General features: G+C 46.6%; 1 protein-coding gene across 2 annotated transcripts in view; it reads right to left on the reverse strand.

Moving 5' to 3' along the window:
• Positions 1–19,703, reverse strand: part of ARHGEF17 (Rho guanine nucleotide exchange factor 17) — a 146,110-nt gene that overhangs the window by 26,093 nt on the left and 100,314 nt on the right. The window contains exons 2-8 of one of the 2 annotated variants that reach the window (XM_027848103.1): positions 16,427–16,504; positions 12,351–12,533; positions 10,330–10,446; positions 7,902–7,994; positions 5,848–6,024; positions 3,397–3,447; positions 862–971 (exon numbers count right to left, since the gene is read on the reverse strand). In XM_027848103.1, the coding sequence (XP_027703904.1) occupies positions 862–971; positions 3,397–3,447; positions 5,848–6,024; positions 7,902–7,994; positions 10,330–10,446; positions 12,351–12,533; positions 16,427–16,504 (809 nt within the window). The remainder of the gene's footprint in view (positions 1–861; positions 972–3,396; positions 3,448–5,847; positions 6,025–7,901; positions 7,995–10,329; positions 10,447–12,350; positions 12,534–16,426; positions 16,505–19,703) is intronic. The other variant, XM_027848104.1, reaches the window with a different exon arrangement.

Below are 19,703 nucleotides of genomic sequence, written 5' to 3' on the forward strand. Positions count from 1 at the left end.
CCCAGAAAGAAACCGGGACTTTCCCTAAATCACACAGAGGGTTTGCGGCAGAATTGGGACTAGAAACCTGATGTCCGGTCTCTCAGTCAGATCATTCCCCCAGGAGAGACAGGGAAGCTGGGAAGGGCTCAGGAATTAGGCCAACAGAAACTGGAAGATAGTCTGAAACCCCAGGGTGGCAGCCATTTACCCACAGAAACGAGGAACTGGAATGGGCTCTTCCTGGATATCTAAAGACCGAAGACCTCCCCGCTTTCAATGCCAGCCCTTCCATGAAGCCGGATTCCCCAGTCACTCCAGTGAACGTGGTCTCTCCCTCTTCCCCTCACTCACAGCTCTTGACCTAAGGCTCTTCTTTGCCGTTGGCTCTCTCCCCTATTATAGGCCAAAGGTGCTTGTCCTTCCTTCTGAGCAGAGGTTCTGAACCTTTTTTGTGTATCTCTCTGGTAAAGCCTTTGGACCCCTCTTAGAATCATGTTTTAAAATAATTTAAAGAAATGCTAAACTTTAGTCAGAGATTAGTGGAAAATAAGGTGTATTTTTTCATACAAGTTCACGGACTCTCTGAAATCTATCTCTGTACCCCTTGGTCCCTGAACCTCAGTAATTAAGAACGCTTGGATTATCATATCCTTGAAAGTAAGGCTAATGTATTCAATATATATTTGCTGAAGAAATGAATGAATAACCCTTAGAATCCCAGATCATAGGGGAAGAAAGTAGAGTGAACGGGATAGATGGGGGTGGGGTGGGGTGGGGTGGGGGAGGTTGTCCCTAGTTTGAGAGCTCAGGCCTGGGCTGGTGGAGCCCTGCCCCTGCCCTACCCCTGTCCCAGGGCTTCCCCATCAGCCCATCACTCACAGACTCATTGAACTTCTCCGTAGGGAGCCAGATTTCCGCTTCAAGGTGGTGCAGACCAGGAGGTCACTAAAGAGGAAGAGGGATCTGTCCTTCTTGCCACCAACTGCCTTCTGCAGAAGAAGAAGAGACAGCTCAGGCCAGGGTCCTAAGGGAGAGGAGGCAGGAGAAACAGTGCAGTGGGAGGGGCCCCAGTCTAGAGGGTGGGAGATTGGGAATCTAATCCCAGCTCTGCCGCCATCATGTGCTATGACCTCAGGCAAGCCCCTTCCCCTCTCTGGGTTTCAGTTTCCTGCCCTGTGATCACTCCTGCCTCCCTCCCTTGCTGGCTGGGAGGGGCAAAGGAGCAGCGTTAGGTACGACGAAGAACAATGGACTGAGAGTCACGGGCCCTGGCTTTGGGGGCTGCACCACTGACTAGCTGTATGACCTTGGACATCACCTGCCCCCTCTCTACCTCAGCAGTAAAAATGAAGAGGATGATCTCTAAGGGCCCTTTCTGCCCCATGTGATGACTATTATTATTATTATTTTTAATAACATGACTATTACTAGTATCACAGATTCTCAGGGACCTCAGAGGGCATCTAGCTGTACCTCCCCCCAAAGCAGATTAGACACTCCTATTACAGCCTCCTTGACTGGCCCTCATCCAGCCCCCACCTGAATAACTCCGTGACTGGGAGTGCTCTCCCTCCCTGTTGCACTGTGGGACAGTCCTGACTGTTAGAAAGGTCTAGGATTCAGAAGAGTAAGGGACCTTAGAAACCAGCTGGTCCTCCTTTCTACTGAGCCCAAATCTGCCTCCATCTGACCTCCCCACATGACTCCTAATTCTTCCCTTTGGGGCCACACAGAACAAGTCTGCACTCTCTGGCCCCATGAGAGCCCTTCAGATACTAAGAATTCATTAGCGGCAGCTAAGTGGTGTACTGGATAGAGTGCTGGGCCTGGAGACAGGAAGACCTGAATTCAAATCTGACCTCAGAAACTTACTGGGTATGTGACCCTGGCAACACATTTAACTTCTGTCTGACTCAATTTCCTCATCTATAAAGTTAATAGCATCTACCTTACCTCTTAGGATTGTTGCGGGAATCAAATGAAGTAATATTTGTAAAGCATTTTGCAAACATTAAAGCACTAACTATATCAATGCAATTATTAATAATGTAATTATTAATAATAATAACTCCCACTTCCAAATTCCTTTAAAGTTTACAAAGCACTTTTACAAATAACTTATTCAATCCTCACAACCATGCTGGGATATATTATTATTATCCCTATTTTACAGAGGAAGAAACTGAGGCAAACAGGGGTTAAGTGACTTGCCCAGGATCACACAGCTAAAAAGTATCTGAGGCAGAATGTGAACTCAGGTCTTCCTGACTCCAGGTCCAGTTCTCTGTCATCTAGGCCACGCTGCTTGTCTATTATAGAGCGGTTATTTCATCCACACTCACCCCGTTCTTGGCCTTCTCTTCTCTCCTCCCCTCCAGCCTGAATAGCCCTACTTTTCCTCCACTGCCTCACTGTCACAATTTCACAGCTGGAAGAAACCCTAAGTCCCCCATTTTACAGAGAGGAAAAACTCAGGCTCAGAGACAGAAAGGAGCTGTGCAAACACGCAGATTGTTAGCTATTTGGCATTTCCCTGAAGGCACAGGCATCTTTTCCTCTTATCTCTCACTGTATCTATCACAGAGTTGGGCACACAATAGCCACTTAATGAATGATTGTTAATGTGCTAAAATACTCTTAAGATCTTAAGAGGGTAGAAGGCCCTCTTCATTCTTTCATCTTTGTTTCTCTCCAGGCGTTGAGCTTAAGAACTGGCCTGTGGAAGGTGCTTTTAAAAAGTTTGTTGCCCCAAAGACATCATAAAAAAAGGGAAAAGGACTCACATGTACAAAAATATTTATAGCAGCTCTTTCTGTGGTGGCAAAGAATTGGAAACTGAGGGGATGCCCATCATTTGGGGAATGACTGAACAAGCCGTGGTAAATGAATGTAATGGAATACTATTGTGCAATAAGAAGTGATGAGCAGGCAGATTTCAGAAAATCCTGGAAAGACTTACATGAACTGATGCAAAGTGAAATGAGCAGAACCAAGAAAACATTGTACACAGTAAAAAATTTGTTGAATTGAATAATAGATGACACTGTCCTCATTTCCAAGGATATCTATATTTTAATAAGGACTTTAAATACTCCAAAGTCTTCAAAAGAATACAACCCTAATGGTGGAACTCAAAGCAAGGAGATAGGCAGGAAGGAGAATAAATAAGGTTGAAGGGGACAGTGGGGTCCAGGACTGATGGCATGTCTGCAGACATGTGCGTCAACCAGAAATGAGGAGGGGCTGGGGATCAGGGTGTGTGTGTGTGTGTGTGTGTGAGAGAGAGAGAGAGAGAGAGAGAGAGAGAGAGAGAGAGAGAGAGAGATAGGGGCTAATCCTTCTCTCCTTGGTGGGATAGAACTGGATGAATGGAAAGTAGGAAAGGTGGGGGGGGGTAGTTAAGCTGGATCTTACCACCTCTACTACCATCTCCTGTCTCAGGAACCTCCTCAGCGGAGCCTGGAGCTGTAAGTGAAAAGAGACAGGGGTCAGAGGTACCTAGTGCTAGAGTCAACCAGCCTCAGGTGACCTTAAGGAGGCAGGTGGGAGCTTCTCCCCATCCCTTTGATCTAGGACAGGACAGAAGCCCTGGGCTCTGCCCCCACAAGGGTTTCTGGATTGCCCCACCCTCCATATCTCAAGACTGTGAAACAGTGTGACTCTCCAGGCAGCCCTCTCATTCCTTCTGCACAGGTCTGCTTACTATCCTCTGTCTGTGGCTACCTGCCTCCAGAGTAAAGTCCAGGCTTTCCTTCCTGGAATTTGAACCTCTCCACACCCGGATGCTACCCTTATCTTTCCAGGCTTATCTCATCTTGGTACCCTCTAAGCTCTTGGCAAGCTGGAAGACTGCCTAGAATGCCCTCCATCTCCTTTATCACCCACTGGACTCTTACCCAGCCTTTAAAGCTCAAGTCAAATGCCTCTTCCTGGAGGAAGACTTCCCTGATCTCCCTGCTGAATGAGGAGATTGCGAGGGAGTGGTGCGTTTTTCTTGTAAGATTCCACTTTTCTGGGTTTGTGTCTTTACCCCTACTAGACAGTAAGCTCTAAGAGGGCAATGACTATGTCTTAGCTGTGACTTAACTGTGTATCTCCTCTGACCTTAATGCAGGGCTCTGCAAAGACTCAATTCATCCACAAGGATTTATTACATGCTACTGTGCTGCGCCCTAGACATATGTGGCGGCTAGTTGATGAATAATCATTAATTGAATTACATTATTGCCATCTAGCTTGGATGATTTTTGTTGTTTGCTTGTTGTTGTTGTTGTTGCATCATGAGTTGCAGAGGTCAGTGGGTAAAAATGTAGTGGGCACCAGTAAGGCTGCCAAGTGCTTCCAATGCAAATTTGCACAAAGGAATTTCGTTGTTGTTGTTCAGTTGTGTCGGTTGTGTCCAACTCTTTGTGACCCCATTTGGAGTTTTCTTGGCAAAGATACTGGAGTAGTCTGCCATTTCTTTCTCCAGCTCATTTTTTACAGATGAGGAAACCGAGGCAAACAGGGTTAAGTGACTTGCCCAGGGTCACACAGCTGGTAATCGTCTGAGGCTGAATTTGAACTCAGGTCTTCCTAACTCCAGGCCCAGAGCTCTATCCACTGCACCACTGGGCTACATGGTGGAAGTGCTGGCATAAAAGATGGGACCCAGGAGGTATGTGATCAGAAACAGAGCTGAGCTGCCCATGTGCCTGGGGATGGTACCCATGGAATGTCAGAGCCTGTGAAGATGGACTCTGGCACCTTGGATAGTCTCCCTAGTGGGTTATTTTTTAAGAGGGAAACAGCGTTTGTGGAGATGAGAACTGTCAGCCATCAGTACAGGTGACCCAGGAAAGAAAGTTCTGGTCACCAAGGTCCTTGGTGTTGTCAAACAGGGTTATGTCAAAAATGGCTGTGGTTTTATCAGTAGAAATGGCATTTACAAGGCATTACCATCTGCTTTGCCAATACATACTATTGTACTGGACTACACACTATTGCACATGGAAAGGACCAACGGCCCTTTGGAGCTAAAACTTGGAGCTGAAACTGTCTATATATGCTGTCTCCCCCATAGGAATAGAAGCTCCTGGAGAACAAGGGCTGTCTTTTCTATTTGTATAGCTAAGCTAAGTACTGATTGGTGTGAATAGTTATTAATCCGTGGTCTCATTATTCAAATTTGCACTATATGTTTCTATTAGGATGGAACCAATTTTACATAATTATAACTTTGAATAGTGAAAATTTAAATATATACAAATACATCCCAGGATTCATTATTCTCACTAATCAAGACCTAGTTGTAACTCTAGGACTTAGTACACAATGTTTTATACATAAAAAACACTTAATAAATACTTTGTCATTCATTGTTCATTCATTCAAGAATTGCACAAGATGAGAAGTCATGGATCTGTACCACAGTATAACTTGGATTATGTAAGTTAATCTTGCTTATATTATAATGTTATGATATACTATATTATATTATATGTTATATTATAATCTATTGATATATTCTAAACCCTCTAGTGGATTTGAAAGAGTCTTGAGGATAGGGATTGTGTTTTATTTAATTTGTTATTCTTCTTGTACTGAACCCAGGTATTGAGTAAATTCTTGTGGAATAAATAAAAGGGTGAGGGAACCTCCTGGGGTGAGGGGTTTCATCTGGCTCATTCTTTTCTTTCTGGATAGGTCCATTCCCCCAGGGTCCATACCAATGGATCCCCATGCTCCTGGATAATATGATGAGGGCTGGGCCTGCCCCGTCTGTCCTGCCCACTCCGTATCCCAGAGTTCTTCATACCCTCCATGTGGGCTCTGTCATGGCCTGCCTTCATCCCCACTTCCCCCCATCCTCCAGTTCCCCCATACATCTTCCATGCCCTCGATGTGGGCCTCGATCTCGAGCAGCACTCGGGCATGCCTCTCCACCTCTTCTGCATTCTTCATGCCCTTGTTAATTTTCTCAGCCACTTGCTTGATGTTCCGATGGGCATCGATCAGGAATGGCCGGTCTGGGTGATCCTCGGGTGTGTGTTTCAAAAGGTCCTGTATAGGGAAACAGGAGACACGATGGCTTCAGCTTGAGGGAAAAACACATCCTCTGAAGGGCCCCTCCTTCCCATGTTCAGATTTATCAGGGCAGCAGGTGGGACTAAGCATAGACACAAGAAAGGACTTTCCCCAACTCAGCTCAGGCCTAGGGACGATGACTGTTCCACCTCTGCTATTTATACTTGTGTGACCTGGGGCAAGTCACTTGACCTCTCAGCCTTAGTCTCTCATCTATAAAATAAATGCATCGGACTAAGTTGTCTTTAAGGTCCCTCCCAGATCTAAATCTTATGATCCTATGATTCTCTCATAGGCACAGACACACATGCTCAGTACCTGCTGAAGCTGGAGTAGTTGGTGCCTTGGATAGACAGAATTCACTAAGATCAGAGGTAGCATGGGGTGATGGAAAGAGCCCTGGTTCTCCGGACAAGAGATCTGGGTTTTAGTCCTGACTCTACTACCTACTTAGTGGTTAGGTAGCCCCTGGTAAAATACTTCTGCTCTCTGGGCCTCAGTTTCCTTCTCTAGAAAATGGGGATAATAATATCTCTATTACCTACTTCATAGAGTTGTAAATCTTCAAGGGCTATAGATACATGAAGCATTACATACAAGGAAAGTCTGACCCTTGTCTCCTGACATCAAGTTTAGCATTCTTTCTGGGGTCTAAGATACAGTTTGGTTGGAAAGACACTGGTCTGGAGGGTCAAGACAGTGCAGTGAATGTGCAAACCACCCACCAGACCACAAATGGATTTTTTCTATGTACTTTCATTTTCTTTCCTTTCTTTCTGTTTTTAAAAATAGAGTCTTATTGCTGACTTCAGTTCTTATGTCACTGTCATTTCCTGATATACCCAGCCCTCCATGGTGTGCTTTCCCATGTAACATAGAAAAATAATGAAGTAAAACCCGTGGTTACAGTGACCATGTCTGCTAGCATCTGCAACATTCCATATTCCCCCATATTCCCCCATCTTTCCAAGAAAATGAAGGAAGTACATTTCCTCTTCAATTCCTAAGCTCTTCCCAATGGCCTATATCCCTATGAGCACAATTCGGAGATAACTCCTTCTTGTAAACTCCCCCAAGGAAACCAGCTTCTCGTGAGGGTCCCAAGGAGAGGCAGATGAAGTAATAAGCATTTTCTGGAAGCAGAGAGGTTTACAGTCAGAAGACCTGGGTTCTCTGTAAATGAACAGAATGGTCTAGGAGTCCTGATTCTGCTCTTCCTCTCCCAGATGGACTTTTCCAAGTAGGCAAACAACACCATCTTTTGCCTCCATTCTTCCCTAGCCTTAAATCACTGAATGGGTGTTGCCTCAGACAAATTGAGACCTGGAAAAGACCTTAGCTTAAAAAAGCCAAGGTCTCCCACTACATCCTAGTTGTCCTGATCTGTATCTGGCCACTGGACCCAGATGGCTCTGGAGGAGAGAGTGAGGCTGGTGACTTTGCACAGCTCTGCCTCACGTAAGTCCAATTCACTTGCAAGTCAAGCCATCACCTCCCTGATGTCATGGTCCTTTTTGAGAACAAAGGACAAAAACAATAATAAGCCCATATGACCCTTGGTGAGCTCATCTCCCTTTCTGGGTCTCAGTTTCTTCATCTGTAAAATGAACAAGTTGATCTCTAAGTCCTCTCTAAGGTTCAGGCCTAGACAGCAATTTGGTGGCCCTAAACCAGGAAGGTGGGCACATGGAGAACTTAATGGACTAAGGAATAGTCCTCTGCTCTGCCCCCTTTTCTGGTGGGTACAGAGCATGCTGAGGGACCTAACAGACCATTATAGCAAGGCTGGTTTTCTCCTCAGGAGAAGCCTCCTTCCTGCCCACCCTACCCCAGCCTGCTAGCCCATGATTTACCTTCACGAGCAGCTCATAACGGGGGATCCTCTGCACTGGTTTGATCATGAGGTCAGACAGGGCCTGTTTCTCCTTGTTCTCCCGCATGCTTTGCTGCAACATATGTATGTGTGAGGGTGGGATGGGGAGGCCTGAGAGCTTCCATCCCCAAGTAAGCAGAGCATGCCCCCACCCAATCCCAGGCTCAACCATGAGAGAGACAGAGCAGAGACCCCAAATAGAGAGTTATATGCAGAGGGATAGAAACACAGAGACAAGGACAAAGACAGAGACACCCAGAGATGGAGAGAGAGGAGGAATGAGGGAGAAAGAGAGAGAAAGAGAGAGAGAGAGAAAGAAGAGAGAGAGAGAAAGAGAGAGAGAGAGAGAAGAGAGAGAGAAAGAGAGAGAGAGAGTGTGTGTGTGTGTGTGTGTGTGACAGAGAGACAGGGACAGAGCTTGTGTGAGAGTATGTAAGAGTGAGAAAGACAGAGACAAGGACAGAGATACAGAACCAGAGAGAGAGAAAGACAGAAACAGAGGAGAAAATGGAAGACCCGTCTCCATACTCCCTGTCCTTGGCAGCCTCCTGTCATCCAGTAAGGGGTTGTTTTTCAAAGCTAATCAATCAGTGTATGTGTGTAGAGTGAGAGAAGGGAGGAGAAAGGGAAAAGAGAAAGGAAGAAGAAGTGGGAGAGAAGACAGGGAAGGTGGAGAAGGAGAGGAAAATGAGGGATGGGGAGAGGAAGTAGGAGGGAGGGGTGAAGAGAGAAGGGAGGTGGGAGAGGAGAGAAGGAAGTGGGACAAGGGAAGGGGAAGAGGACAAGGGAAAGATAGAGGTGGAGAGGGGAGGGGGAAAAGGGAGAGAGGGTCTTTTCATTTGGCTGAACTACTTTGCAGTGTTCATTTTCTGTGTATTTTGTTTATAATTAACTGTGTTTGTCTTATTTCTCCCCAGTAGAGTGTAAATTCCTTGAGGACAGGGACTGAATCATGCTTGCTGAATTAAAATGAAGCGAAGGGAATTGAAGGTCTGATACACCATGAGGGCTCTATCATGCTCACCAACCAGCTCTGGCTCCAAGCACAGAAAACAATCATTTCAACTGACACAAAGTCCTTTAAGGTTCCGACTCTTCCAGAAGCTCAACCATTGGGTCAGCAAACACTGTTGTCCCACTGACCAAAGATGAGCAAACGTAAGGAAAGGGAGTCCTGAGGAGCCTCATTTTTAGGAGGCAGAAACTCTGTACCCATTTCTATGCCCTTATCTTTTTTTTTTTTTGGCTGGGGAAGAAAGGTTACATTTATATAGGAATCTGGGCAAGCACCCTACAGCCAGGACAGTACTCAGAATCTTCCTGATTGGCTGAAAGAGAGCCTGGGATTGTAGAATGGGCCAATGAGCTTGGACCAATGCAACCAGGTGGGCAACTCCCAAATGAGGGTGGGTATGCAAGAGTAGGAAATGGTGTCTGGGGAGGATAGATGCTATTCTTCTGGTGTTTCATTGTTAATAGAAAACACATTGTTGGGGTTTGGAGTATGTAGTGGCAAAGGTTGGAAACAGAAGGGAACAAGTGATGTGGATACCAGACATAGGTGCCCAGTGATGGTGGCAGGGGCAGGAAGATGAGTAGGGATGGGAGCAGTGGACACCAGTCTCTGAGTCCAGGAAGCCAAGCAGATTCAGAAGTAGGGTAGGTCCTGGAAGCAGAAACTTCAGGTAGGGTTGGGGAAGTTTAGAGGAGACTGAAAGGTGATAGTCCATGGCCTGAAGGCAAAAGTCCTCAGGATCTCCTCCATATGAGAGGGATTTGTAACTTTTTGTGAAGCCTAAGAACCTTTTCTCAGAATAATGTTTTTAAATGCCTAAAATAAAATTCCTAGGATGGTAAAGAAACCAATTATATTGTTAATTATAAAAATATTAATGATTAATTAATATTTTGTTGATTATAAAATATTTTTAAAAACCAGTTTGTAGTTTAGAAACTCTGCCTTAGAGAGGAATTGGAGCCTTGAAAGTTGACAAAGTTCAGTAAAGGTACAAAGCCCAGGTTAGAATCCCCTCCAGGTTGGAAGCCTCACACTTCACAAAAATGGTTTCTTTTCAATGTAATTAAATTAAATTAAAGTAAAGTAAATTAAATACAAGTTAACTCTAAATCAATTCAACAAACATTGACTAAGGCACACTGCATGCACATTGCTACATAAGACAATATCCTTGTCCTTATGGAGCCACAGTCTATTGGGATAGGGAGACCCTTAAGGTGACCAAAATGACCCCATTGGGTGTGGGTGGAGAGGGTGAATTGTGGCCCTAAACTCTACTCCCTCATCCCAATGTTCTTTTCATAGAGGCTCCCTCTATCCCCAAGCTTAGAGGGTCATTCCTGTCGAAGTTATGTGCCCCATCTTCCCTGCACACCCCTGGACCTTGTACCTCCAGGAATTTGAGGAAGGCAGGCCGGGCCTCCTTGGCAATTCTCACGGCATCTTTGGCATTGAGGAAGTTATCAATGTAGGCTGAGTAGATGTTCACCAGGATGTCTTTGGAGAACTGAAATGGAGAAGAGGTGGGTGGTGGATATGGGGAAGAGGGTGATGTTTGGGATCACTAGCCAAGTCAGCCCGTCCACTGAGCTGGTCTAAGGCCCCTGCTAACCTGTGTCACCTCAGTAACATAACAATAATCATTGGACTATAGAATTTAGATCAGGAGAGGCCTTAGAGATCCTCCAGTCCAATCCTTTTATTTTACAGAAGATGAAACTGAGACTTGGGAAAGGAAAGGACTAGCCCAAAGTCACACATATAGCAAGGATCAGAGGCAGATCTGATTGCATGTCCTGAGTTCTTTCAGCCATACCACACTGAGTCTCAGTCGCCTTGTGGTCAGCCCAAAGCTAGACTCTTCTATCGGGTCCTCTGGATGTCCCATATACACTATGCGGGGTATGGCTGTATGCTCATGAGTGCATAGGCGTGTGTGTGTGTGTGTGTCTGTGTGTGTGTATGTGTGTAGGGAAAAGCCAGGTCTTCTTAGGGAGGCTGTGTGTGTGCTTTGGGCTAGGGATTAAGTGAGTCATCTGGTCTAATGAATGACTCAGGGTCTGCTGGTCAACAGCCTTAGACTAGAAGTGAGGAGACTGGTGTCTTGGTCCTGGATCTGCCACTGACCTGTTATGTCACATTGGGTCAATCACTTCCTCTCTTTTGCCCCAGTTTCTTCAACTATAACATGGGATGAATAATCCTAGCTCAGCCTCACTCCAAGGGATGGCATTCAGATAAGGTGATAGCAAAGAAAGACTTCTGAGAAAGTAAAAGGAGAGACCATGGCCTCCTACTCCCAAGGCAGAGGATCCTGGAACTCCACCGCGCTCTCTGAGCTCCAGAGACCCTGGGAGTGTGGTACTGAATCTTAGCCCTAGATAGGCTGGGGCCAGGGATAAGGGCTGGGTCAGGGTCAGGCAGTGATGGCAATATCAGTGTCTGTCTCTGGGACAGGTTCAGTATTTGGATTAGAGGAGCAATATTTGGGTCAGTTTCCAGGTTAGGGTCAGTGTCAATCTCTGAGTCTAGAGATCAATATCTAGGTTGGGATATCAGTATCTAGGTGGTATCTGCAGCTGGGATAGGAAAGCCTAGTGTCTTGGATGGTGCCTTGTGAAGGAGGGATAGGAAGCAACGTGACAGTCTGGATTGAGTTCACGATTGGGCAAAGGGTCAGTGTCTGTGCCTAGAGGTCAGCATCCAGCGTGTGTGAGGCGTCATCTGCGCCTGGAGGTCAGTGTCCAGATTGGGTGGGGGGTCAGTGACTGTGCCTGGAGGTCAGTATGTCAGGGGGTCAGTGTCTGTGCCTGGAGGTCAGTGTGTGTGAGGGGTCAGTGTCTGTGCCTGGAGGTCAGTGTTCAGATTGGAGAGGAGTGTCAGTGACTGTGCCTGGTGGTCAGTGTTTGTGAGGGGTCAGTGTCTGTGCCTGGAGGTCAGTGTCCAGGTGGGAGGGAGCAGTGTTTGGACCTGGAGATCAGTTGGGGGGTGGTGTCAGTGCTTGTGCCTGGGGGTAAGTGTCTAGGTGGAGGGGGTGGGGTCAGTATCTGTGCCTGGAAGTCAGTGTCCAGAGAGAAGGTCAGTGGTCTGGAGGTCAGTGTTGGTGGTGGTGGAGTTTAATCCCTGGGCCTGGAGGTCAGTGTCCAGATAGAGAGGTCAGTGTTTGGGCCTCGAGGTCAGCGTCCAGAGAGAAGATCACTGGCCTGGAGGTCAGTGTCAGCGGTAGGGTTTAATTCCTGGGCCTGGAGGTCCCTGTCCAGGTAGAGAGGTCAGTGTTCGGACCTGGAGGTCAGTGTCCAGGTGGGATGGACACAAGTGTGCAGGACAGGCTGTGGGCTCCCAGGAGGGAGCTGGAGTCCAGGGTGGGGGGGCAGGGCCTGGTGGGGCAGGGGCAGGGCTGGTGGCGCTCACCGACTGCACAAGCAGGTCTCCCACTTTCTGCTGAGTGTGCCACTCTTGCACACGGCTCTGCACCTGCTCCAGGAACTGTTCATGGTGCTCCAGAAGCTCTGGAATCTGGTTGAAGATTTCATCCACCAGGGACGGGTCGCACAGAACCGCATTCTCCGGCTGCTTAAGCGGCTGCATGTAACCCTGGGGGGACCAAGCTGGGTTGGGAGGGGGCTGGGGAGCAGGCAGACCCTGTCACTCCTGAGCCCCCACCCTCTCGGGTCCAGTTCAGCGAGACAAATGTACTGAGGGAAGCAAACACCCCGGCGCACGTGTGTGCTCATACATACACACGCAAACACAGTTAGCTGGCTTTCTGACTTCCCTCCAGCCACAAGTCTCTCCCCACTCCAATTCATCCTCTATGCAGTTGCCAATGTGATTTTCCTAAAGCACAGGGCTGCCCATGTCACTCCACTACTCAATAAATTCCAGTGGCTCCCTATTACCTCCAGGATCAAATATAAAATCCAGCTTAACATTTAAAGCTCTTCACAATTTGGCTTTTTTCCTGGATTTCTTGGGTACATCATTCCCCCGTCACACACTCTATGGTCCAGCCAGACTGGCCTACTCAATGTGCTTTACAAAAGATGTTTGATCTCCCATCGCCACGCCTTTGCACAGTCTATTCCCGTGCCTACAATATTCTCCTTCTTCACCATCATGTCTTAGAATCCTGGGCTTCCTTGAGGACTCAGCTCCAGCTGCACCTTCAATAGGAGGCCTTTTCAGGCTCCTCCCCACCCCCAGGGGCTACAGTCTTCCATCTAAGGCTACCTTCCATCCCTTTTAAAAGGGTCTACTATCTTTGTTTGTTTGTTTGTTTGTTTGTTTTATGGTTAGGCAATGGGGTTAAATGACTTGCCCAGGGTCACACAGCTAGTAAGTGTTATGTGTCTGAGGCCTGATTTGAACTCTGGTCCTCCTGAATCGGGGGCTGGTGCTCTATCCGCTGTGCCACCCAGCCGCCCCAAGGGTCTACTATCTAAGGGGATTTGTGAACCTTAAAGTGCAGAGGTTGTGATGTTTGTTGTTGAGCTGTTTCTCAGTTGTGTCAGACTCTCCGTTTGAGGTCTTCTTGGCAAAGACACTGGAGTAGTTTGTCCTTCTCCACTCATTTTACAGATGAAGAAGTGTCCAAGCTCACACGGCTGGTAAGTGTCTGCGGCCAAATCTGAACTCAGGAAGATGAGTCTCCCTGACCAGCGCTCAATCCACTTCGCCCCACCTAGCTGCCTAAAGGCTAAGTAAGTGTCGGCTTCATTAGCATAGTTTTTATTGTCCCCTTTAGAGAGTAAACTCCCTGAAGGCAGGAGCTCTTTCACTTTTGCTTTTCTATCTCCAGGGCTGAGCAAAGGCTTGATCGATTGATTGATTGATTGATCTACCCCAGCATCTGAATACACAAAACCCAATCAGATTTTGGAGAATAGGCTTATAGGACCATTGGACTCAGAGCTAGGAAGGGCCCTCGGAGGTCCTCAAGTTCAGCCCCCTCATTTTCCAGGCCCCGGTTGGGGAAGGGGCTGGGTGGAGGTCTCGAAGCTTGTGAGTGGAAGGGCACAGATCTGAATTCAGGCCTTCTGCACCAAATGCAATCCTTTTTATGCAGTGCAATGATGTCTCAAGCTTAACCTGCACCTCCTGCAGGAAGTCTTTCCTGGGGAGCTGGGCCTATTGGCAGAGCTGCCCACCATGACATGTGGGATGTGTCCTCTTCCCTGGCTAGACTGGGGACTCCCTGAGTGCGTGTTGATTTAAACAAAGCTTCACTGTACAAGCCGGGAGGCCTGGGTTCTAGTTTTGACATTAGGAGATACTTATAAAGGGCAAGAGAAAAAGTCCTTTGATAGGAGTCAGAGATCTGGGTTCATGATGCTGTAGAAAGGTCCCCAAATTCAGAGGAAGAGAATCTAGGTGAGGATGCTGGCTCTGCTATTTACCAGCTCTTATATAAATCATCTTACCTCTGAGGGCCTCAGTTTCCTTTTTTGTAAAATGATGGGGGCATACTAGATCAGAGGTGCCAAACTTAGGGCTACTCCCAAGTGCGGTCCCTACCATATTAAATGTAATTGAGAAATGTTGAACAAAATATATAAAAATATAATACAACATAGATAATGTTGATTTGTGGTTTTCTAAGTCCATATGCCTTTCTAGCTGGTGCAAGGAATAGAGCACTGGGCCTGGAGTTAAGAAGGCTCATCATCTTCCTGAGTTCAAATCTGGCCTCAGACGCTTACTAGCTGTGTGACCCTGGGTAAGTACTTATTTGCCTCAATTCCTCATCTGTAAAATGAGCTGGAGAAGGAAATGGCAAACCACTCCAGTATCTTTGCCAAGAAGATCCCAAATGGGGTCACAGAGAGTTGGATATGACTGAAAAATGACTGAATGCATTTCTATTTGAGTTTGACAGCACTGGTTTGCAGGATACATCAGGATGCTTCTTGCTCTAAATCCAATTATTCTTGGCCAGAATCCATTGATAACTCATGGTGGCTTTTTGTTGTTGTTCAGTGGTGTCTGTCTCTTTGTGATCCCGTTTGGGGTTTTCTTGTCAGAGACACTGGAGTGGTTTGCCATTTCCTTCTCCAGCTCATTTTACACATGAGGAAATTGAGGCAAACCAAGTTAAGCGACTTGCCCAGAATCACACAGACAGTAACTTTCTGAGGCCTGATTTGAATTCAGGAGTCTTTCTGAGTTCAGGCTCAGCACTCTATCCACTGCACCACCTGGCTGCCCCAAATGTAGACCGGCCTTAGGTCACACATCTGTCTAGCAGCAGAATTAGGTCTTCTGGCTCCCATCATCTACACTAGGCTACCATGGAAGGAGAGCACTTACAGAGCTTCTCTGTACTCTTACCTGATTATTCAGCTACTGTAGGAATGGAAGACAAGGCCAGTGGAGAGGCATTAATTAAGCACCTACTGAAAGAAATGGCCCTTGCCCTCTGGGAGCACCTACTCCTGATATGTTTTGAATCCTGGTTCTGCTCCTTCCCATTTGAAAGCTCTAGGAAAAGTCACTTAATCTCCTGGGTTTCAGTTACCTCATGCAGAAGCAGAGGGGAAGGTGGGGGCAGGGTGCCGTGAGGCCCCACATTAAGGGGCCCGCTGAGGAGCTGTGGGCTCCATTGATTTTCTAACTAAATCAGGGCAGGCACTGTAACCATCTTTACTCTATTAGTCACTTGGAAGTCTACCCTTTTTAGAGTCCTCTTAAGGATTACAAATCCCTTTCTTCGCAACAACCTAGTCCATAGAGAAGGTAACAATTATCGCTGCCATTTTATAAATGAGGAAACCGGTTCATGGGGTCATGGCTTCTGATCTAGGAGGGACCTCAGAGGCCAAAGAACCTAATCCTCCCATTTTATAGATGAGGAAATTTAGGCCTGCTGTTACACAGACAGGAAGCGTCAGGTCAGGGGTAGAATTGTAGACCAAGTCCTTTGTCCAGAGGTCAGAGCCAATGCTTTCCCCACTGTCCTGTGCTCCCCTCTTACCTGCCCGGCCTTGGCCTGCTTTGGGATGTGGGTCATACTATGTATTCACTGAAATCTCTTCCCATTCTGAAGTTTTGTGATTCTGTTTAGATGTGTGGAAAAACCATCTCACTTCCCTATTTTTCCAACAGAAACTAGACACACACCATTCCACTTCAGTGTTTTTCCATTGGAAAGACACAGACTCTCTTTCCCATATCTCCAGTGGAAAGACGTACACCATTTCATCCCCCCATTTATCCAATGGAAAGATACACACGAATCATCCCAATCTTCTTTTCTCCACTGGAAGGACAAAGATTATTCCATTTTCCTGTTTCTCCAAAGGAGAGACATACAAACACTCTCCCTTCCCCATTTCCACCCCAATCCCCAATTTTTCTCCCTTTAATCCTGCCTGCCCCTTAGGTCAGGGAAGGCCAGAGGACATAGGGGTGGTAGGAGGGATGTGGGTACTCTTACCTAAGTCAGAGTGGATAAACAACAGAGTCCCTTGCCCTGTCCCTGGGCCCCTCACCTGCATCAGTGTCCGAAGAGACTCCACATATGACTGTTCTGTGTCCAATAGTGTCATGATGACATGTTTTCTCATGTCCTAGGAGAGAGAGAGAGAAGGGGAGAGGGTAAGACTTCATTATGGGGATCTTTGTTTTCATCAATGCTATTGCTCAGGACTACGGGTGGGGGGGAGAGTTCCCCTTTGGCTCAGTCCTTTGAACCACTCTCCTTCCTCTGCTATTTCTTTCCTACTTCTCCTGGGTTCTTGTGTATCCTTGCTAGGTGCAAGAACCATCTTTATTGCCACATGTACATGATTAGGACATAAATTTTGTAGGGTGATACATTATGGGTGCACAGGAGAGTTACAGAATCCAGCCTGGTCCAACTGAAGCAATGATGATGATGGGGAGGAGAATGAGGATGATGATGAGGAGGATAACAGTTGATGTTATGTGTATATGCATCCTTTAATCTCAGCGTTTCAATAGCTTTTTTAAAATAACATTTTATTATTTTTTTCCCAGTTACATGTAAAACAATTTTTAACATTCATTAAAAAAAATTTTTTTAGTTCCAAATTCTCTCCCTCTCTCCCTTCCCTCCCCCTCTCTTCCCTCCTGAGACAGTAAGCAATTTGATGCAATAGATTTTTGAGATAGGCAGTGCAAGTATTATTATGCTGATTTTATAGATTGGGAGACTGAGGCTCAGAGTGGCAAGGTGACTTTCCCAGAATAACACAGATAGTAAGTATCAGGTTTAAGAGTCAAGAATCTAGATCTTCTGATCTGTCCAGGTTTCCATCCCACCCCACTCCCCGTAATATCATGATGACCTCTATGTAGTCTAGTTCCCAGGATCCTGGAACCCTGGAATCTCAGAGCTGGAAGGAACCTTAGGGGGTATCTTGTCCATCTTCCATCTGAGTAGTAGTTGCTTCTTCTACATCCCCAACAAATGGATGTCCAGCTTCCTCTTGGAGACTTTTAGTGATGGGGGACTCACTGCTTCCTTAGGCAGCCTTTGGGACAACTCTCCTTGTGAAGTTTTTCCTTCATCAAGTCAAAATCTGCCTCTTGGCAACTTCCACTTAAGGCTCCTCCTAGTTCTACCCTCCCCAGTCAAACAAAAAAGCCTTATCTCTCCCTTAAAACATCTAAAGACAAGCTATTAAGTCTGCTCTCCCCTTTACCCTCCTCCTCTTTTCTTCTCCAGAATAAACATTCCTAGTTCTTTCAACCCACTTACACTGTGACCTGGTCTCCAGACCATTCTGTGTCCTCTGAACACTCCTCAGCTTGGCAACATCCTTCCAAAAAGGTGAGCCCAGAATGGATCACGTGTCTGCCCAGGACACTGACTGCTAGGCGCTAGGATCTCAAGATGTCAGAGCTGGGAGGGACCCAAGACATCACCTAGGGCAGAGGTGTCAAACATGGCCAATGGGCCAATACTCCTGAGTGCTGCCTGAGCCAGAGTAGAATGCAATTAGGAAACGTTTAACAAAATAATAAAAATATAACAAAACATAAGTAATATTAGATTTTAGTGAATCAACTGACTTATTGACTAAGTCAATGGACTTGATTGACTAAGTCAACAGGTGGTCCTAAGGCATCTTATGAATGAATTAGTGGTCCCTGTTCCTATTTGACTTTGATACTACTGAATGGATTATAATCTCTTAATTTTACAGGAAAGAAAACTGAAGCCCAGAGAGGGCAGGGCCAGAGTAGTTTAGCAGCAGAGCCAAGACTCAAATCCAGACCCTCTGCCTCCAAATACAGTGTTCCTTCTATCTGGCTGCTCAAGGGAGCCCTGCATGATTGCTCTAGCCCATAATGACTTCTCATCCTCTGACCTCTGGCAGCTCTGACTTGTTCTCTCCAGGCACTGACCGAGCCCTGACTGGGGCAGCTGACCTTCCAACTGAGTCTCATTTTCCCAGATAGAACTAGGCTTCCCAATAGGGAGAGCCCAACAACATGACCCCTCCAACTCCAGCATGGTGGGAAGGGGTTAACTCAGGCAATACAACACTCTTGCCTCCTTTGCCTTGTTATCTACTGGCCAAAGTCGCTGTCCCAACCAAGTAAAAATGTTTTGGGCTAATCTGAACCCCATACTGCTTCCTGTTACATAGAGATCATAGGAGGCACAAAATGAAAGCTGGAAGGGAGGGACTTTAGAGATCATCAAATCCAACCTTTTCATTTTACAGATGAGGAAACTGAGGCCCAGGGAGGAAAAGTGACGTGTCCAGGGTCACACTATGATTAAGACAGAATAATTTGAACTCGGGTCTTCCTGACTCCAAGTTTAATTCTCTTTTGACTACATCACATTGCCTCTCACATGGGGCTGAGGCAGTGATGTTTAAGAACTTGGGATGTGTGTCTGTCCAGGAACTTTAGACTCCAGGAGAAACTGGATGTCATCACTTGGGTCATAAGCCATTCCACAGGCAGCAGAGCCATCCTCCTACCTCTTGGGCTGGGCTGGATAATGACATCTTATACCTACTGCCCAGGAAAGCTATTTTCACAGCCTCCTCTGGTTGCCCTTCTCAGAAAAGTCTAAGAAGTTTCCCTCCTGGAATCTAGTTTGAATTCTTCCTGATGTGAATCAGGGGATCATTTCCTCTTGTCTTGCCCCATGGCCATCCTTTGTCCCTGAAGAACCATACTGCCCTGCTGGAGTTTCTGATCCCGAAACCTAATGGAATCCATAAAGTACCCTTTAAAAGGTTCTCTCCCCAAAAGTTCCCAGGCCTGTCCCCTGTGTCGTGTACTGGGGAAAGGAGCATTCTTCCCTGGAAAAAGGGAGGATGGGGGTAGGGGTATGTGTATATGGGACTAGGTGGGCAAGGGACAAGATTGTATTGGGAACACCTGTAAGAGAACTCAGTTGTGTGCCTCTTCATGAGATCAGAAGATTGGGGGTGGGGTGGGTCTTAAAGATCATCGGGTCCATATGAGGCCCAGAGAAAAGGGCTTTGCACAGGGTCACATAGCAAGTAAATGGCAGAGTTGATGATATTTGTACTCCAAAGCCAAGTCTCTTTCTTCCACAACATGCTGCTTTCAACCTTTTTTTTTCCCATCCCAATCCTCCAGAAGCCTCCCTGGTCCTCCCTAGAGGGCTTCCTGGCATGGGGATCTAATCCTTGGAATCTGAATCTCATATATCGGGGATTCAGAGACCCTGGCATGTACACAGAAGCAGAGACACACAAAGAAATATACACAGACAGCGAGGAGGACCCCAAGAGACAGAGAGAGATGCAAGGCAAG

Source organism: Vombatus ursinus, unplaced genomic scaffold, assembly GCF_900497805.2.
Source record: "Vombatus ursinus unplaced genomic scaffold, bare-nosed wombat genome assembly UNPS02005659.1, whole genome shotgun sequence".
Taxonomy (NCBI): domain Eukaryota; kingdom Metazoa; phylum Chordata; class Mammalia; order Diprotodontia; family Vombatidae; genus Vombatus; species Vombatus ursinus.